At 36.0% G+C, this 19,864-nt stretch overlaps 3 protein-coding genes and 1 long non-coding RNA gene across 5 annotated transcripts; 3 read left to right on the top strand and 1 right to left on the bottom strand.

Annotated features, from left to right (window-relative positions):
- LOC104710698 (AAA-ATPase At3g28540-like) lies at positions 5,925 to 7,644 on the top strand. The gene has a single exon (XM_010427333.1). It carries the CDS (start codon positions 5,940 to 5,942, stop codon positions 7,476 to 7,478), a length of 1,539 nt encoding a protein of 512 aa, XP_010425635.1. The 5' UTR covers positions 5,925 to 5,939; the 3' UTR covers positions 7,479 to 7,644.
- Positions 9,018 to 10,672, top strand: LOC104710699 (AAA-ATPase At3g28570, mitochondrial). Its single transcript, XM_010427334.2, has one exon. It carries the CDS (start codon positions 9,106 to 9,108, stop codon positions 10,576 to 10,578), a length of 1,473 nt encoding a protein of 490 aa, XP_010425636.1. The 5' UTR covers positions 9,018 to 9,105; the 3' UTR covers positions 10,579 to 10,672.
- Positions 11,693 to 12,745, bottom strand: LOC104710700. Of its 2 annotated transcripts, XR_755056.2 has the most exons (3): positions 12,602 to 12,745; positions 12,483 to 12,523; positions 11,693 to 12,018 (listed from the first exon to the last, which is right to left on the bottom strand). It is a non-coding gene; the product is annotated as an uncharacterized LOC104710700 (long non-coding RNA). The 2 variants fall into 2 exon arrangements; XR_002033446.1 differs by having other exon boundaries at positions 12,239 to 12,745.
- On the top strand, positions 17,876 to 19,638 carry LOC104710701 (AAA-ATPase At3g28580). Its single transcript, XM_010427335.2, has one exon. It carries the CDS (start codon positions 17,988 to 17,990, stop codon positions 19,524 to 19,526), a length of 1,539 nt encoding a protein of 512 aa, XP_010425637.1. The 5' UTR covers positions 17,876 to 17,987; the 3' UTR covers positions 19,527 to 19,638.

The raw sequence follows: 19,864 nt of genomic DNA on the forward strand, positions 1-19,864 counted from the left end.
ATCATCATAAAGAATAGGTTGGAGTACTGTTTTAGCCAGGATCGTGGACTTATGTGTTGACAAGACTTTTTGGAATTAGACAGACCTAGTTAATTGAATTTGGAGTATTTGTTGGATCTCACTTTCAAGAAAGGACTAAGATCAATTTCCTGACATGCAGCAGCTAATTGGTATCTTAAATCAATTTCCTGAAGAGCCATAGGAAAACTCGTGATAGTTGGCTCGCTTGCCCCTCCCACATTATATGGGTTCTAAGGACGTTTTATGACATGTTTTCTACAATTCTACTTAAGCTTGTGATTTTCACTTTTGAAGAGGTTAGACCATGCCTCGGTCAACTCTTATGAAGTGATGATCATATTATTGTGTGATGCAGCGTGCTGTTTATCTTTCCTTTTTGTTTTCTTAATTAGTTAGGCTTTGGTTTTACGGTTCTTTTTAGTTGGGCTTTACGTTTCGTTTTATCTTCAAGCTTTAGTCGGTTAAACTTAGGAGGGAGAAGACACCGGAGATTTGCAAGAAGACCATAACGAAGGCGATACGGGACTGATGTTGGTGGCTCGTGTTTGCTTAGCACCTGTTGTTTGTGACGAACCTTGGCTACGTACAAATATTTTTCAGTCAACTTGTACGATAAAAGGAAAATTCTGCAAGTTCGTAATTGATTCGGGTAACAGTCAAAATGTGGTGTCCGAAGAGGCAGTTAGGAAGCTCGGTTTATAGAGAGAGGCACACCGTTACCTTATAAGCTCACATGGCTTAACAAGGGGACAGACATTCGCATCTCTCACCGCGCCTTGGTTTCGTTATCCATTGGTAAGTTCTACAAGGACAAATTATTTTGTGATGTTGTTCCTATGGATGTCGGACATGTGATTTTGGGTCGACCTTGGCAGTATGATAGAGACGTGTTACACAATGGCAAGACTACCGTGTATAGTTTTGTCTTTGATAATAAACGCATTGTTTTGTTGCCTAACCCGGAACCTTCGTTGTTACCGTCACGTACGATCGGAAAAAAGGGTGTAGGTAAGGAGGTAGTGGTTTCTCAAGGGGATAAGGTCCTGTTTTGCTCCGCAACTGCATTTGAAGAAGAATTTCAGGACACGGGTTTTGCGGTTGTTCTACTCTCGTCGAGCAGTTCTCCGAGCATTGTCTCACCGTTAGCACCATGGGTTGAAGAGTTGTTGCAGGAATTTTCGGATGTCTTTCCGTCTGAACTTCCTAAGGGGCTCCCTCCCCTCCGAGATATTCAACACCATATCGACTTTTCCCCTCGAGCAACTCTTCCTAACAGACCTCATTACCGAATGAGTCCCCAAGAGCATGAGGAGCTACGGCGACAGGTTGAGGATCTAGTTGCTAAAGGACATGTACGTGAGAGCTTAAGTCTGTGCGCGGTTCCTGCACTTCTTATTCCGAAGAAAGACGGCTCATGGCGAATGTGTGTGGACAGCCGTGCTATCAACAAGATAACCATCCGTTATCGTTTTCCTATTCCACGACTAGATGATCTGCTTGATCAAATTGGGACTGCTACAATTTTTTCAAAGTTGGATTTAAAAAGTTGATACCATCAAATTCGTATTCGTCCTGGAGATGAGTGGAAAACGGCTTTTAAAATGCGGGAAGGGTTATTTGAATGGTTTGTAATGCCTTTTGGCCTCTCTAATGCACCAAGTACTTTTATGAGGATCATAAATCAGGCATTAAGGCCTTTTATTGGTAAGTTTGTGGTTGTATATTTTGACGACATATTAATTTATAGTTTGTCTGTTACGGCCCATCAAGATCATTTGCGTCAAGTTCTGCTGATACTTCGCCACGAAACTTTTTTTGTGGCACGACAAAAGCGTGAGTTGGGAGTTGAAAGTGTGTTGTTCCTTGGTTATGTGGTTTCATTGCATGGTCTGTCTATGGACATGAGCAAGGTCGAAGCCATTAAGTCTTGGCCTGTGCCTAAGACTGTTACGAAGGTGCGTAGTTTCCATGGCTTGGCATAGCTGTTTTGTTCCCCATTGTTGTTCTATAATGGCTCCGTTGACGGATTGTATGTGGGAAGGTAAGTTTGTTTGGTCAGTTGCCGCTTAAGACTTCTTTGATCTGGTGAAGCAGAAGTTAACAACAGCCCCGATTTGGGTCCTTCCAGACTTTGAACTACCATTCGAACTCCACTGTGATGCCTTTAAACTTGGCATTGGTGCAATGCTTAGCCAGCAGAACCGGCCAGTGGCTTATTTTAGTGAGAAGTTGTCAGGAGCACGGGTTCGCTATAGCACTTACGATGTTGAATTCTATGCTGTTGGCGTCATTACCTAGTGCATCGTGAGTTTGTTCTGTTTACGGACCATGACGCTCTTAAACACCTTGAGAGTCAAGTCAAGGTCTCTGCTCGTCATGCTTCATGGATTGCTTATTTACAGCAGTTTACATTCTCTATACGTCATAAAGCAGGCAAATTGAATCGGGTAGCGGATGCTTTGAGTCGCATGCTCACTCTGTTAACGACAATGCATGTTGATGTTCCGGGTTTTGCTTCGTATTCAGACCTATACGCGACTAATCCTTTCTTTAGTTCCATTTTGGCAGAGGTCACTAACGTTTCACGTACAGATTATTCTCTCACGGATGGGTTCCTTTTTCGCGGGGTTCAGCTTTGTGTTCCAGATTGCAGTTTGAGACTCAAGATGATTGAAGAATTACACTCGGAGGGCCATGTGGGTCGTGATCGAACACTCCAATTGGTTTCAGCATCATATTATTGGCCTTCGTTGCGACGGGATGTGGAGAGATTTGTGGAACGTTGTCGCGCTTGTCAATTGGCAAAGGGTACCGCTTCCAATGCAGGTTTATATCTTCCTCTTCCTATTCCTACTCAACCCTGGACAGATGTGAGTATGGATTTTATCCTTGGTTTGCCACGAACACAGAGGGGCAATGATTCAATCTTTGTGGTTGTTGATCGTTTCTCAAAGATGGCTCATTTTGTGCCGTGTAAGAAGACGACGGATGCTGTGCACGTTGCTCAACTTTTTTTCCAGGAGGTTTATCGCCTGCATGGGCTGCCTACTTCTATTGTCTCTGATAGGGATACAAGGTTCTTAAGCCATTTTTGGATGTCGCTCTGGAAGATGTTACACACGAGTCTAGACATGAGTACCGCTTATCATCCTCACACTGATGGGCAAACGGAGGTTACCAGTCGCGCTTTGGGTAATATGTTGCGGAGTCTCGTCGCTGATAATCTTCAGACGTGGGAATCATGTTTGTGTCAAGCGGAATTTGCACATAACCATGCCACTAACCGCATTTCTGGTTACAGTCCTTTTGAGGTTGTGTATAGTTTGTTACCGCGGGGTCCTTTGGAGTTGACGGCAGTTCCAGACCTGCGTCGCATTCATGGCCGTGCTGTGGATTTGTCGAAGATTTGAAGGAGACGCATCAACATGCTCGTGATCAGCTTCAACTTTCTGCTCAGCGTTATAAAGACAAGGCGGATTCTAAACGGCGAGAGCTAGTTTTTCAACTGGGCGACAAGGTTTGGGTGGTTCTGACTCGAGACCGGATGCCTGCTCATGAATACAACAAGCTTTGTTCATGGAAGATTGGTCCTGTTGAAGTTTTAGAGCGTATCAACGACAACGCTTATCGCTTACTCCTGCCGTCGCACATGAAGACTTCAAACGTCTTCAATGTCAAGTTTTTGTCTAAGTTTCGTGGTGACAACGATGATCCAGATTCAGAGACGAATCTTTTCAAACCCGGAGGGACCTGATGTAGCGTGCTGTTTATCTTTCCTTTTTGTTTTCTTAATTAGTTAGGCTTTGGTTTTACGTTTCTTTTTACTTGGGCTTTACGTTTCGTTTTCTCTTCAAGCTTTAGTCGGTTAAAGCTTAGGGTTTCTTGTTCTTGTTTAAATAGCCTCTCAACCTTGTGAGAAGGATAACTTTTATTGGATAATAATCAGAGCTTTAAGCTCTTTCTTGTTCATCGGCTATTCTATAGAATCAACGATCTACAAGCTTTTCGTCTTTTGTTCGGTATTCTTTGAATCAACGAACTAAACGACAACCCCTTTTGTTTGGCTATTCGTTGGAATCAACAAATACAAGGTTTATCAACGGTTACGCTGCGCCATTGTGGATGGGTTACTATTATACCTCTGTATACCTTTGCATTTCTTTGTTGAGATTTCTTCTTCCCTAGTTCGGATACTTTGGCTAACGGTTAACTAATCGGTATACTCTGTTGAGTATACTTTTGCGAGAACAACGACTCATTTTTTATTTGGTAATAATACTACGAACTAAAGCTATTTAGACTTATCATTTTGCAACTTTATGAAATTTTGTAATCTTAAGATAAGATTGATGAAGATATGAGAAAGACACAATCCGCAAAAACAAATTCAAAAACATAATGCCATAATGCATCATATATATATATAAATTAATGTTTAATAAAGTTTTATATTCATATATTGTTATAACTAAATTAATACTTTAAATAATATAAAACCTCTACAGCAAAATTTTCACAAATCAATAATGTTGACACACAATGAATCATATTGTTACAACAAACTCACCACACAAATCTACATTTATTTCTAAAATACGCTTGTATATATACGGTTTACAATTTACATACACGGTGGGAAACCATATATATAGATGTGCAGATTTTTAATACGGTAAAGTGTCGTACTACAGTAAAACCTCTATAAATTAATACTCTATAAATTAAGAAACACTATAATTTAATAAATTTTATCAATCACAAGTCGGGTTAGTGTAAAAAATAACAAAATCCGATAAGATAATAAGATAATATTTTTTTTGAAATTGCTATGTAATATGGTCCCAATAATATCATAAATTAATAATCATGTAAATTTACAAATATATATATATATATATAATGTATGTTTTCCCTAAAGCTCATATCTATAAAATAATTGTTATGTTGTATTTTCAAAATATAATAATATAAAATATTCTGTAACATGTCATAAAAATAGCTAAGTTTTTTAAAATTTTTTAATTTCTAGATATTCATCATTTACATTTTGATAGTTTGATTGACTATTAAAATACAACAATTGATATTATTATTCATAAACTTGAATTTATGTATGTCATGTGTATAAGTGAATTTGTCTATTGTATATGTAATTTATTGTTAATAATGTTTTCTATATTACAAGTTCAATTCCAATACCGTAAAATTTACAAAATCCAAAAGTATAATTTTATTTTTCTAAAATTATCTCAATTCATAATTCTAAAAATTTAAACTATTAAAAAGATATCTATAAATTAATAATTATTAATTTACACTATAAAATAATAATTATTAATTTATAGATAAATTAATATCACTATAAATTAATAAAATGTCTTGGTCTCAAGATTATTAATTTATAGAGGTTTTCCTGAATATTTTATATACAACAATTTCTTTAAGGTTCAAAAAAAAAAAGGAACTGTCGTTTTTGTTAGTGGTTTGAAACGAAAACAATAAAAATATTGCAACACGTCTAATGCAAATTTAAACCAACTTCACGNAAAAAAAAAAAAAAAAAAAAAAAAAAAATTGAAAAGTAGGTGACTAGGTTCAACATCGAACGCTTTATTACTTGCTCCAGAATTGTGGTCAGAACTCAGAATCATTTTAGTCCCCACACCTAGCTTCAAACCCATAGAATCTTCATGATTTAAGCAAATAAATCAAAATCTTTGAATACTTTTTAGTCAGATTCGTACTCAAGAACATGAAAAAAAATATATACATATGAACGCAAAATTAAATATATATTATTTTATCAAAATAACAATTAAAATTTCGTAGCATTTTTTTTTATAGAAACTCGATAAATAGAGAGTGAGTGGTTAAAGAGAGATAAGACCCACAAACAGAGCAAAACTAGACAAAGTCTTATGAGAAACAGAAGAAAGCAAAGAGATTTTCGTGGGTCGAACTCAGAAGCAAAAACAAAGATGTCTGAGACCGGATCGAGTTGGGGATTCACAGGCTCGACTATGACGAGTCTTATGTTCTTATGGGCGATGTACAAACAAATCTTTCCTTACCATCTCCAAATCCACGTCGAGAGATACGTTTACAAGTTGATGGGATGGGTTTCGAGCTATGTTCATATCAAGTTCAACGAGTATTCTGGAGAAGGTCTCGAGAAAAGTAAAGCTTACGACTCCATACGCAACTACTTGTCCACGAAATCAACAGCTCTCGCAAAGAGACTAAAGGCCAACGAATCTAAAAGCAGCAAGTCTTTGGTGTTGAGCTTGGACGATCACGAGACAGTTGAAGATGTGTTTGAAGGTGTGAAGGTGAAGTGGTCTTCAAGCGTGACAGAGAACGGGAACAAGTCTAGTATGAACCGTGATAAGGGTTCTGTGGAGAGAAGGTACATGACTTTGAGTTTCCATAGTCGTCACAGAGAGATGATCACAAAGACTTATCTTGATCATGTTTTGAGAGAAGGGGAAGAGATTGGGCTGAAGAAGAGAGAGAGGAAGCTTTACACTAACAACTCGATAAATGATTGGTGTTCTTGGAGATCAGGAAGTAACTGGAGCAACGTTTCTTTTGATCATCCTGCAACGTTCGAGACTTTGGCTATGGATCCTGAGAAGAAAGAAGAGATTAAGAAGGATTTGATCAAGTTTAGTAACGGTAAAGATTATTACAGGAAGGTTGGGAAGCCGTGGAAGAGAGGTTATCTCTTGTTTGGACCTCCCGGGACAGGGAAATCAACAATGATATCTGCAATGGCTAACTTCTTGGGGTATGATGTGTATGATCTTGAGTTAACGACAGTGACAGATAACTCAGAGTTGAAGAAGCTAATGTTGGAAACAAAAGGGAAGTCTATTGTTGTGATTGAAGATATTGATTGCTCTCTTGATCTTACGGGACAGAGAAGGAAGAAGAACTTGGAAGACGAGGAAGAAGAGGATATAGAGGAGAAGATCAAGGAAGCTGAGAAGAAGAAGCAGAGCAAAGTTACTTTGTCAGGGCTACTAAACGCCATTGATGGGTTATGGTCAGCTTGTAGTGGAGAGAAGATCATAGTGTTCAAAACGAACTTTGTGGATAAGCTTGATCCGGCATTGATACGTAGAGGAAGAATGGATAATCATATTGAAATGTCTTATTGTAGGTTTGAAGCGTTTAAGGTGTTGGCCAAGAACTACTTGGAGATTGAGTCACATGACTTGTATGGAGATGTCAAGAGATTGTTGGAGGAAGTGGACATGTCTCCCGCCGATGTTGCTGAGAACTTGATGCCAAAATCTGATGAAGAAGATGCAGAGATTTGTCTTAAGCGTTTGGTTAAATCTTTGGAGGAAGTGAAAGAGAAAGCTAAGAACCTTGCTGAAGAAGACGAGAAGGAAGCTAGGAAGAAGATGAAGAAGAAAGCAGAGGAAGAAGAGAAGAAGACATTGAAACCATAATCAGGATGAAGCTGAACTAAAACGGTGGCTGATTGATTCATTTGCTTAATGTTTTTAGTTTATTTGGTAATTGAGTATTTTAAGTTTAATCTTAGAATATGTTTTTAAATGTTTTTTTCTTAATAATGTCTCTAATTTCCCCTAACAGCAAATAGCTGCAATGTTAAAGAAGTGTTGAACGTTCGAATACTTCAAAATCTTTCTTTGGTTTCTGTATTGTTTCAATGTTCATATCTCCGGTGAATCAGACTTTTTAGGTCCGACGAGTTACCCCATACTACTAGAGTAGTAGTAGTCGTCTTGCGATATATTTGATATTTTGTTGTCGTGATAATGTAAAAGAATGATGATACCAATTAGTAAAACCAATGTTGATTGGTCTTTGGTTATATGACCTCAAATAGAATCAACAAAAGATTCTCTGTGACGAATCTGAAGATATGAAAAGATGTATAGCTTGTTCCCCAAGGAACCATCTCTCTCTTCAGTCCTATCATAAAGTACTGCATGGTCTGACAACAAAGTACCCTTTTGCTGCTGTATAATTTATTTCCACTCTCCAGCTTCTGTTAACCAATCACGAGTAGCTGCTTAGACATTATCTACATTAAACAACAAATTTGTGAGATTTTTTAAAGTTTTACTTATGAACAAATTTGTTGTGATTTTTAAAAGTTTTACTTGTGAACAAATTTGTTGTGATTTTGACTTGGTTATATAGGAATATTTCTGTGATGGATATATAATAATTTGATAAAAGAAAAAGCAAAAAANACTTGTGAACAAATTTGTTGTGATTTTTACTTGGTTATATAGGAATATTTCTGTGATGGATATATAATAACTTGATAAAAGAAAAAGAAAAATAAAGATTATTTGAAAATCTTGGTATGACGTAGTGGTACATCTCAATTATTAAAGCAAATATTACAAAAATATTTTTGAATAATTTTTCAGTCAATTTCGTACCCAAAACAAGTTGGAAAAAGACATGAAATTGAAATGTACATAAAGATAAAATTTAGAAAACATGGTAAACAAGGAAAATAATAAATAATTAAATTTGGCTATGTAAAAAAATTTATATGAATCTACCTACTTCGGCGAAACGACAATGGCGTTTTGGAAGAAAAAAGAAATAAGTTTATGAACAATACAAGGATAGGAGTTAGGTGTGTAAATCAAAGACTTAACCAAACACTAAAAAAAACTCTTCCATTAAATAAAAAGGAATAAAAACATAAAAAATAATAGTAATAAATAAAAACATAACAAAATATCATAAATTAATAATATCAACTTCTAGTCTTATAAAAAGAAGTCTAGAAGATTTCCATTAAATAAAAAGGAAAACTGTAGAGTAATTAAGCAAAAAAATCCTTTGTAACAATTGATAAATCATCAATTACCCTAAAAATGTCAAAATGGTTTGACCAAAAAGAAACCTTTTTAGTAGGAAGATATTATATATGTACTATTTTCTTATCAAGAATATGTAAAAATACAAAATAAATAAAGAGCCATGAATTAGAAAGCGACTAAAAAAAACTCTTCCACCTTCTTCATTGTGTTACATAAGGGAGAGAACGAGAGACACACAACAAATACACAACACAATCAAGAGATTATGAGCAAAACCAAAAAGAGAGAAGATCAAACCCTTCAAACCCAGAAAACCAGGAAACCAATCATCGAAATCTTGATGGGATCGATCGTGAAGCCGATGTTTGGAAATAACCTAACAACGATTGGATCAAACATAGCTGGTCTCTTCTTCGTCTGGTCAACTCTCAAGCGATACTTCCCTCGACAGATCCAGCAGCTTCTCTTGAATGCAATCCAACGAGTACCCATTCTCAAGAAACTCTCAGACAAGATCCTCGGCTTCTTATCGCCTTATGCTCACATCAGTTTCAGAGAAATCGAAGAGTGTAGATTCAACTTTGCATACGCAGCTGTCAAGACCTATCTTGGTGCAAAAGTTAACTCTGGAGTGAAGAATCTCAAAGGGAACCAGCTGAAGGAGAACACGTCTTTGGATTTGAAAAGGGACGATGTTAAGATCGAAGAGGAGTATGAAGGTGTGACGATGTGTTGGGAGATTTTGAAGTGTGCTAAAGGGAAGAAGATATGTAAGCTTACGTTTCATAGAAGTAATTGGGATGTTGTCACTGGTTCTTACTTGAGCTACGTTATGGAAGAAGGGAGGTCCATTCAGGCTAGGAAGAAGAAGGTGAAGGTGTATATGAATAATCCAAGTTTACATTGGAAGCTTCATACGAAAGGTCTATGGACTAGTGTTGAGTTCGAGCATCCTGCAACTTTTGATACATTGGCGATGGATATTGAGAAGAGGGATGAGATTTTGAGTGATCTTTTGGCTTTTAGAGATGGCAAAGAGTATTACGATAGGATCGGGAAAGCATGGAAGAGGGGTTACTTGTTGTTTGGACCTCCAGGGACAGGTAAGTCTACGATGATTGCGGCTATGGCCAATCTGATGAAGTATAATATCTATGATCTTGAGTTGACTTCGATAGAGAATAACTGGGAGTTGAAGAAGCTGTTGATATCAACGACTAGTAAGTCCATCATTGTGATTGAGGATATAGACTGTTCCTTGGATCTCACTGGAGAAAGGAACGGTAAAGACGTGAAAGGCGATAAAGAAGTGAAGAAGAAGAAAGCACTTACACTCTCAGGCTTATTGAACTTCATAGATGGGATTTGGTCAGCTTGTGGGCAAGAGAGGATCATTGTGTTTACAACGAACCACTTGGACAAACTTGACCGAGCTTTGATTAGAAGAGGTCGTATGGATATGCATATTGAGCTATCTTATTGCACATTCGGTGCTTTCAAGATTCTTGCCAAGAACTATCTGAATCTTGATTCACATCCCTTGTTTGGAAAGATCGAGTCTTTGCTTAAAGAAACGAAGATAACACCGGCTGATGTTGCAGAGAATCTGATGGTGCAAGATCTTCAAACTGAAGTTGATGGTTCACTCAATGGTTTGATCAGAGCTTTGGGGATAATCAAGTGGAGCCAAAATTTTAAGGCCGATGGACAACACAGCAAGGAGATTACCCAAATTTAAAACCAATGGTCCAATGATCTTCTCTTAGTTTGATAATGTACCTTCATTAGCTGCTTTGAGTTCAAATCTAGCTTGTAAGATCAAACTTGTTGAATTAAATAGGTACCTTAATATTAATGTAAAAGTTTACATCTTATACTTTTTTTTATGGCAACCATTACCATACCAGCTTGCGTTACATTGTGTTGGTACTCTAATTAATGGTCTTAAACCTTGCAGCTAGCGTTTGAAAAAAATATTTGAAAACCTTATAAACTCTGAGTTGAGAACGGTTCTTTACGGTTTATATAGTTGATAAACTCACTCTATCTCATACTTGATTTCAACACTCGCTTGGAAAGACTTTGAAAAGAGACTTGAAACACAGAGAAAATTGCTGAAAAAATGTTAAGTGGGATGGGCTTGGGCTGGCGGGTTCTCTATCGAAGTCAACTCAAGATCATAGATATTATACTTCTTTAAACCCTCTCCGTCCGCAAGAGTCTTTTGTAGACTCAAAACGTCTCATTTGTGAACAAGTCAAAGACAACTCCACAATTAGATTCGTCCAAAATCAAGCTTGATACGAAATTAAGAATTCGTTTTTTCAAGTATTCAAAGACAGTCAAAGCCACGAGCAATTACCAACAAGGAGATTGACCATATTAAAGTATTTAACCATTAAGAGGGGGGTATTAAACTAGATATTCTTAGGATTTTGTAGGATTTTAAAATTTTAGAATTCTGAAAGATTTTAGGAGATTTGATTGTGTTTTGGAGTTATTCTATTAAAAAAAAAGGGAAAAAAAGTGATTTTATGAGATTCTATTAGATTCTATGAGATTTTAGTAAACTTTGAATGATTTTAAAAATCTTTTATAACACCAAAAAAAGAAAACTCTATAACGTAGAATTTGCCCCAAGTACGTTATTTCTATTGGTGGTTTGTTGGCCACGTGATTGATTTCCCATGGAGGAATTTTTTTGGCTTGAGCCGTGTGAACCCTGAGGGAATCCTGGTGGGTGAAAATTTCTTCTGATCGACAGAAGTAACTTACCCTGCAACTTATGCTAAATCACACTAGTCTTATGCTAATTGCTAAACACCGGAACAATGTTGCTAAATCACACTAAGAACACTCAAACCACATCAAATTCTGCACATATTCGAAACTAAAATGTGGTTATAGACAGAAGTATAATCTGAAAAAAATGCAGAAGTATAACCAAAAGAAAATCCAGAATAAGCATGATTGTTAAAAGGTTAAAGTTAGTTTTCGTAACTTGTTCCTATGCTTGCATAATCTGAAAAAATGTGGGAAAGCTTACATGTCACCTCTTGGTTTCACCGGAACACTGTTCCTAGAAATAAAAGATCTCCATGAGCTACTCGTTCCCTGAATTGCATCCGCTGCTTTATGACTTCACAAGGAACATATACGAACGAACCAAGTGTATCACCTGAAACACAGAAAGAGGCAGAAGAATACAAAGGAATCAGAAGCTTTATACTTTCATTTTCAATCTTTTTGGGAATCCCCGCATGAAGGGTATGAAAAACATACAGCCACAATTTATCATGATGATATCACAACAAGGCCAGTCAATGACGTCTCATGATAGAGTAATAAAAATTGCAGTTCTACATATTGTCAAGTAAGCAATCAGCAATTCTTACAACCTTAATCTTGTGTGGTTTGGTGAAAACCTGGATATTATCTATTAAAGACCCACACCATATCCGTAAGGTAGAATCATCACTTGTCTGATATATGAATTTCCAGCCAGGTGGTATCAAGTTTCATTTCTGCTGCATGCTTGGCATTCTAAGTCAATTTGCAATTGAGTGGACATATGTTTCCCTCCTATCTTTACAGTTATTTCAATGATAAGATGACTGTGAGAGAGACAGTTAGATAACATACCAACAGCTCCTGCTATAAAATGCGCCCAGTGCCCTGCTAAGCTGAAAGAAGTAGAAGTTACCTTGATGATTCAGAGGATTGTACAGAGGATCTAGAGAGATAGAGGATTCGGAGGTTACTATTAGCCATTGGATTCAATGATTCTTCCCGATCCTCTATACTATTGGCCATTGGATTCGATCGATTGCAGGAGGTGAAGTTACGGTTTTGAGAGAGAAAGAGACGATGCTTCAGGTTCGTCGGTTGGGTTGTGTTATCTTGTTTTTTTTTTCTTTTAAGAAATTCTCAGAAATTCCACCTCGTAACATAGGATTTTGGTATTCATATTTTTCAACTAAAAACCAAACAAAAGTCTTGTAAAATCATTCAAAGTAGTATTTTTTAAAAATGTTGTGATATTTTGAATAACAGTAGATTTCAAATAAGTTTTGTAAATCATTGATTGAATAACAAGAGATTGTAAATTATTTTAAATGATTTTACATAGATTCCAAGTTGAATAACATAGAATTTTAGAAGATTATTGAAAATCATTAATTGAATAACAAGTGATTTTAAGAATACTCTAAAATCTTTTAAAATACAAGTTTAATACCCCCTCTAAGATTCTAGTACTTTATATAGTTTGATGCTACTGTAATAGTAGCTATTTTGAATTAAATAGGTACCTTCGTGTTAATATAAAAGTTCACATCTTAATCTTGGTGTTTAATACTGATTATCTTTGAGATTAGTAGAACATAGAACCCTAATCTTATTCCCATAAGGACATAATTTGATTTGTCAATTTACTTTTGCAATGCTAATTTGCTAGTAATATTTTCGTAAATCTAAATAAAAAATTGCAAGGTATATGTACAACTATATGGTTATTTCAGTCTGGTTATGATTTTACTTTGCATATAATTAGGATGTTGATTAGACTTGTTTTTCTTTGCCCATATTTCAGTTAAATGAACTTTTGGTTATTGATCATCCTTTGCAAAATATATATATCGTCTACAACACTTGGTTTAGTTGATAAAGTTTAAGCGAATTTTCAATTTTATTTTTTAACATCGTTTACAATATTTTTTGCAAAAAAAAATAATTAGAAATAGGGTTTTTACCTAATATCAACACTCATGAAGATCCAACTCTAATATGGTGATGACCTAAACCGATATTCCCAAAATAAACACGGATATAAAATTTGTATTTTCTCTTTATTAGACAATGAATTTTGAATTTTCTTCTTACTCCCTCCGTTTCACAAAGAGTGTCATTCTGGAGAAAATTTGTTGTTTCACAAAGAATGTTATTTTACATTTCCAATGAGTGTTTTAATGCTAAATTTTCTTTTTTACCCCTAAACCTAAAGCTATTTTCATTGAATTTAGATTATTAATCACTTATTAAATAGGGGCAAATATGTATAATTCAAACTTTTCTTAATTTATGTGAAATGTGTCAGAATGACACTCTTTGTGAAAAACAGAGGGAATATATTTTATTGTGTTAGTTTTTTTAGTTATATGAATATTTTGCTCATTTAATTCAAGCAAATGCATTATACAGAAATTGTATTTTTTTTGTAATTTGATTTATTTTAATAATTCAAGTATAACCTAAGTTTTTGAACTAAACCTGGGTTTTAGGAATTAAACATGGGGTTTATGATATAAAATCGTCAAAATTAGTACAAGTTATTATTAGTCATTAACAATAATTTCTTCCAAAAAAAACCATATACATGTATCATTGATCGATAATAATTCATGACATTATTTTTGTAGTTAAATGTTGACTTATTAGCTGTTTGCATCTATATATCTTTTTAGAAAAATCAAAATTTAGACTTTTAGTTACTAATTCTAATTTATCAAACTTAATGAATTAAATAGGTACTTTAATCTACTATATAATCACCTTTTTATTTGCTAATATAACATTATATTTGTAAGATACATAATAAACTCTTACCATTTTAATAAATATCACAACTTAAAATTAATATTTGCAATATTATAAATATCCATACATTATTTCCTCACAAATTTCTAAAAAAATCATTTTCTTCTACCTAATCATCTAAACAAATCTTTTAGGTTTTCCACAATATTAACAAATTTAACAAGGTAAAAAGTATACAAAATAAGATAAAAAAATCTAGATATATTCACTAAATTAACAAGGTAATAATCAGTTATATCAGAGGAAAAATTCTAGTAAACTTTTTCTCTCAGACACGGTTATCAAGAAGCTTTTCACAACCAAGCTTCCCGGCGCCGGAGAGGCCATTGGCCACCGGCGTCGGGACCAAATCGATCACCCTCTTGCGCAGCTCTTTTCTATCTCTCTTAGTGTAGCTTTTTCAATCTCTTTTCCCCATTTTGTTCTCTTTTTATTCCCAAATCCTAATAAAACCTATCTCGATTCTCACCAACAAAAACCGTATTTGTCCGCCGATCTGCCACTCACTGGAGAGAATCTCTTCACAAATTTCGGACGTCACGCTACTATCGGGCAGCCGCCTCATCTTTGATTCAACTTGGCAATCGGTTGAAAAGTTAGGATTTTCCCCAGTGGACTTAACTATAAATGGCGATTCCTACCACGGTTACCGCGCGATGCCGCCGTTCTCTCACTCACCGGAGAAGTCTCCTTCACCGCAGATCTCTCTGCAGTTCTCGGCCGGCGACCTCTCTCGGCAACTATTGCGGCTCCTCTTTCTGAAGCTAGGGTTGTCCCTAGTGGACCTAGTATTCAAATTAGGCCCATTAAATCGAAAAAGCCCTGAGGCCAGCAAACCATACCAAATATGCATCAAGAATAACTCAAAGCCCAAATCCTCACCGTCTATGTGTTGCCATTGCTATGAGCTGTCCTGTTTCCCTATAACCGATGTTCGAAGACTCCGTTGGTGAAAGATAACACCAGCTCTGGTTTGGTTAATCATATATCCTGTTCAGAACCTGGCTTTAGATGTTTTTAGAGGCTTGCGGTTGGAGTACAAATCAATACGGTTCCTTAGTTTATGCTTCTCGATCTGTGCTAGCTTTAGTGATAAACTTGGTATTGAATTCTTTATGTTCATTAACGAGTATCACTTAAGCGGGCCACCTGATGATTCCAAGCATCCTTTTCGTATCATCCCTACCACTCGAATTTCAAACCAACTAAGCTTTAGTGCGACGCATCGTTATGATCCAATCCTTATGCTTTGGATGGTAAAGCAACCTTGTCCCGACTTTAAAACCATAGTCTCCCAGATCTTTGCTGCATTGTTACCGTGGGTACTCTCTCCGGTGGACTCCAAAGCATCGACTGCAATCTCAACGTCTCAGTGTCTATTGACCGTGACAAACCAGCCGTCCTTCGAACTCTTCGAGGGTGGCCTATCGACTTACCAAGATCTCACATGTGCTAATGAGCCTTCACGCCTTTTGCTCACAGCTCTCTTGGATCTACAGTTGATGTACTATCTTTTCAATCTTTTGGCATTGGGGAATGTCTTTATCTGTTTTGCTTTAAACTCTAGAACCTTTTGCTGCTTCGTTTTATTGTATCTGTGGTTACATTGAATGAATGAAAACTCTAGAACCTTTTGCTGCTTCGTTTTATTGTATCTGTGGTTACATTGAATGAATGAAAACTCTAGAACCTTTTGCTGCTTCGTTTTATTGTATCTGTGGTTACATTGAATGAATGAAAACTCTAGAACCTTTTGCTGCTTCGTTTTATTGTATCTGTGGTTACATTGAATGAATGAAAACTCTAGAACCTTTTGCTGCTTCGTTTTATTGTATCTGTGGTTACATTGAATGAATGAAAACTCTAGAACCTTTTGCTGCTTCGTTTTATTGTATCTGTGGTTACATTGAATGAATGAAAACTCTAGAACCTTTTGCTGCTTCGTTTTATTGTATCTGTGGTTACATTGAATGAATGAAAACTCTAGAACCTTTTGCTGCTTCGTTTTATTGTATCTGTGGTTACATTGAATGAATGAAAACTCTAGAACCTTTTGCTGCTTCGTTTTATTGTATCTGTGGTTACATTGAATGAATGAAAACTCTAGAACCTTTTGCTGCTTCGTTTTATTGTATCTGTGGTTACATTGAATGAATGAAAGCAATTATTTGACCAAAAAAAAAAAATCAGTTATACCAAATCCACATATATATACTTTCATGACATATAATAAAAGTATACAACATAAGATAAAAAAAATCTGGATATATCCACTAGATTAACAAAATAATAATCAGTTATACCAAATTGACATACATATATATACTTTCATGACATATAACCAAATAACAATACAGAATTTATAACAATATATATGCTATATTTATTTATTTTTATTTTTAAAATTCAATAAGAATATCAACATGTGCTCCGAGGTCCTATTCTAGTAGTAATGTAAAAGTTCACACGTTAGATTTTGTGTTTAATACGGATTATCCTAGAGATTAGCAGAAGAACATTAACATATCATCCTAATCTAATTCCCATAAGAACAAACTCAATATCATGCAACCATTTACCAAAATTCATAATAGGTTTAGTAGGTCGGGCCCGACCCAGCCCATATGCCTTACAAGTTTTGTTTCAGACATTTTCAATGATGAATCTGAGTACTCGTAAATTAGAGAGGAAACGTCCAATCAGGGACGGACCTAAACCAACTCATCAATTGTCTCAATCCGTGACTGTACAAATTGGACTTGAACGTGTAATTTATAAATTTATAATAGTCATCGTACGTTGGAAAAACAAACGTCTTCTTGAAAACTCATAAACACTCTGACACAAACCACGAGGACGCAACAAATTTGTTTTTATCAGATACATTTCGCTATCAGGACCAAGAAGGAATCTTAAGTTTCTAATGGATATCTTTAAAAAAATTTAAAGAAGAAAACTTCAAAACTTAGATTGATGCGTTACTAACTTCCAAATGCTTATTATGGATTTGTTTCTGCGTTATTGATGTATTGAATGCTCAATTTGATTACTAGTCGACGATAAACTTCAGAAAATTTAGATATTATCCAATCCTATTCTTGTTCTTTATTATGAAAGTTAGTTATCCAAATGCTTTTCAACCACGACAAAAGTTAATATATGTATTAAAAACAATGCAGTACACGTAAGATTCTTTTAGCAAAGGAGTGGGGTTGTCTATTCGTTTAAAAAAGATCCTTAATATTATTATAAAGTATTGATGGTAGAAAAAGCACAATTGAGTTTTAAAGCCGAGCAATTTCCTTGTCTTTTCGATTTTTTGTTTTGTTTTGTAATGCACTCTCTTAGGTAGCTTCCTTTCACATGTGCATGCGCATACGTACGACATAACAATTAATAATATCATCTTGATAGAGACTTGTCAAGTATACTTATTAACAATTTAATGTACCAGAACAACCATCCTCTTCACCAATAACTCAAAACCTTCCTAAAAGTTCAAGAACTCTCTTCCAAGGCTCTGAAACAGCTTCACAAGAAGGAAAAAAAAAAATGGCAACGATAAGTCAGTTATGGACAAACACAGGCTCTGGTCTAGCAACTCTCATGTTTGTATACACAATCTTCAAACAATTCTTCCCTCAGTTTGGAGACAACTTGGAACCGTTGTTTCATAGAATCTTCAGTCCCTTCTACCCTTACATCCAAATAACATTCCATGAGTACAGCGGAGAGCATTTCAAGAGAAGCGAGGCTTACTTAGGGATCCAGAGCTATCTCAGCAAAGACTCTTCTGCTCGAGCCAAGAAGCTTAAAGCCAGCACAACTAAAGGAAGCAAATCCCTTGTTCTGAGCATGGATGATAAGGAAGAGATCACTGACGATTTCGAGGGCGTTAGGGTTTGGTGGCAGTCGAAGAAAGAAGGAGCTAGTAGACAATCGTTCTCGTTTTACCCTGAAGCTGATGAGAAGAGGTTTTACATGTTGAGGTTCCATAGACGTGACCGAGAAGTAATCATAAAGAAGTATCTTGACCATGTTATGAGAGAAGGGAAGACGATAGAGCTTAAGAACAGAGAGAGGAAGCTTTATTCGAATACTCCAGGACAGAGCCACGGAAACAACACTAAGTGGAGTCATGTAACGTTTGAGCATCCAGCTACGTTTGATACTCTAGCTATGGAGGAGACGAAGAAGGAAGAGATCAAGAGCGACTTGGTTAAGTTTAGTAAGAGTAAAGATTATTACAAGAAGATTGGCAAAGCGTGGAAGAGAGGGTATCTTTTGTTTGGACCACCTGGAACTGGGAAATCAACCATGATCGCAGCTATGGCTAATTTCTTGGAGTATGATGTTTACGATCTTGAATTGACAACGGTGAAGGATAATACACATCTGAGGAGGTTGTTGATTGAGACGTCCGCTAAATCGATTATTGTGATTGAAGATATCGACTGTTCGCTTAATCTCACGGGACAGAGGAAGAAGAAGGAGGAGGAAGAGGAAGATGGAGATGATAAGAACATGATTGAGAAGAAGATGATGAAAAATGAAGGTGAGAATAAAGAGAGCAAAGTTACTTTATCAGGGCTACTTAATTTCATTGATGGGTTATGGTCAGCTTGTGGTGGGGAGAGGATCATTGTGTTCACTACAAACTTTGTGGACAAGCTAGATCCGGCTTTGATTAGGAAAGGAAGAATGGATAAGCATATAGAGATGTCGTATTGCTGTTTCGAGGCGTTCAAGGTGTTGGCCAAGAACTATTTGGATGTTGAGGAGAGTGAGATGTTTGAAGAGATAAAGAGGTTGCTTGAGGTTGAAGAAATCAAGATGACACCAGCGGATGTTGGGGGGAACCTGTTGCCGAAATCAGAAAAGGAAGGAGCTGAGACTTGTTTGAAGCGATTGATTGAAGCGTTGAAGGAAGAAAAGGAGGAAGCGAAGAGGAAGGTCGAGGAAGAGGCGAAAAAGAGGAAGGAAGAAGAGGAAGAGAAGAAGAGGAAAAAGGAAAAGAAAGCAGAGATGGATGCAGAGAAAGAGAAGAAGAAAAAGATTGAAGAAAATGGTGAAGAAGAGTGTGGAGTTTGAAGGGAAAATGTTGGATTAATATATTATCTAGTTGAAAAGAATTGTAGTCTCGTCCATCTTATGAATGTTTTGTGTTTCATTTAGCTAATCAGAAGATTCAGACCATTGCTCAGCCGTGTTTCAAGAAGAAAAATAATTACGTATGGTCCAAGAAATGGAGCTGAGATGTACATAAAAAAACCTAGCACCAAAAATCATCGTTTGTAAACGGATAATATTAATAGGGAAACAGAGTCTCATCTCTACGAGAGTTTGCCACTAAAGATCATTGCTTAAAGCCTAGAAACATTTCAGTGTTATGTTTAGACCTACTTAATCAGTCATTTGATAGTCAATCC

This window comes from Camelina sativa, chromosome 9, assembly GCF_000633955.1.
Source record: "Camelina sativa cultivar DH55 chromosome 9, Cs, whole genome shotgun sequence".
Lineage (NCBI taxonomy): Eukaryota > Viridiplantae > Streptophyta > Magnoliopsida > Brassicales > Brassicaceae > Camelina > Camelina sativa.

Bases quoted from the DNA above. Each gene is read 5' to 3' on its own strand.
- LOC104710701 (XM_010427335.2), top strand. From the start codon at position 17,988: ATGGCAACGATAAGTCAGTTATGGACAAACACAGGCTCTGGTCTAGCA.
- LOC104710698 (XM_010427333.1), top strand. From the start codon at position 5,940: ATGAGAAACAGAAGAAAGCAAAGAGATTTTCGTGGGTCGAACTCAGAA.
- LOC104710699 (XM_010427334.2), top strand. From the start codon at position 9,106: ATGAGCAAAACCAAAAAGAGAGAAGATCAAACCCTTCAAACCCAGAAA.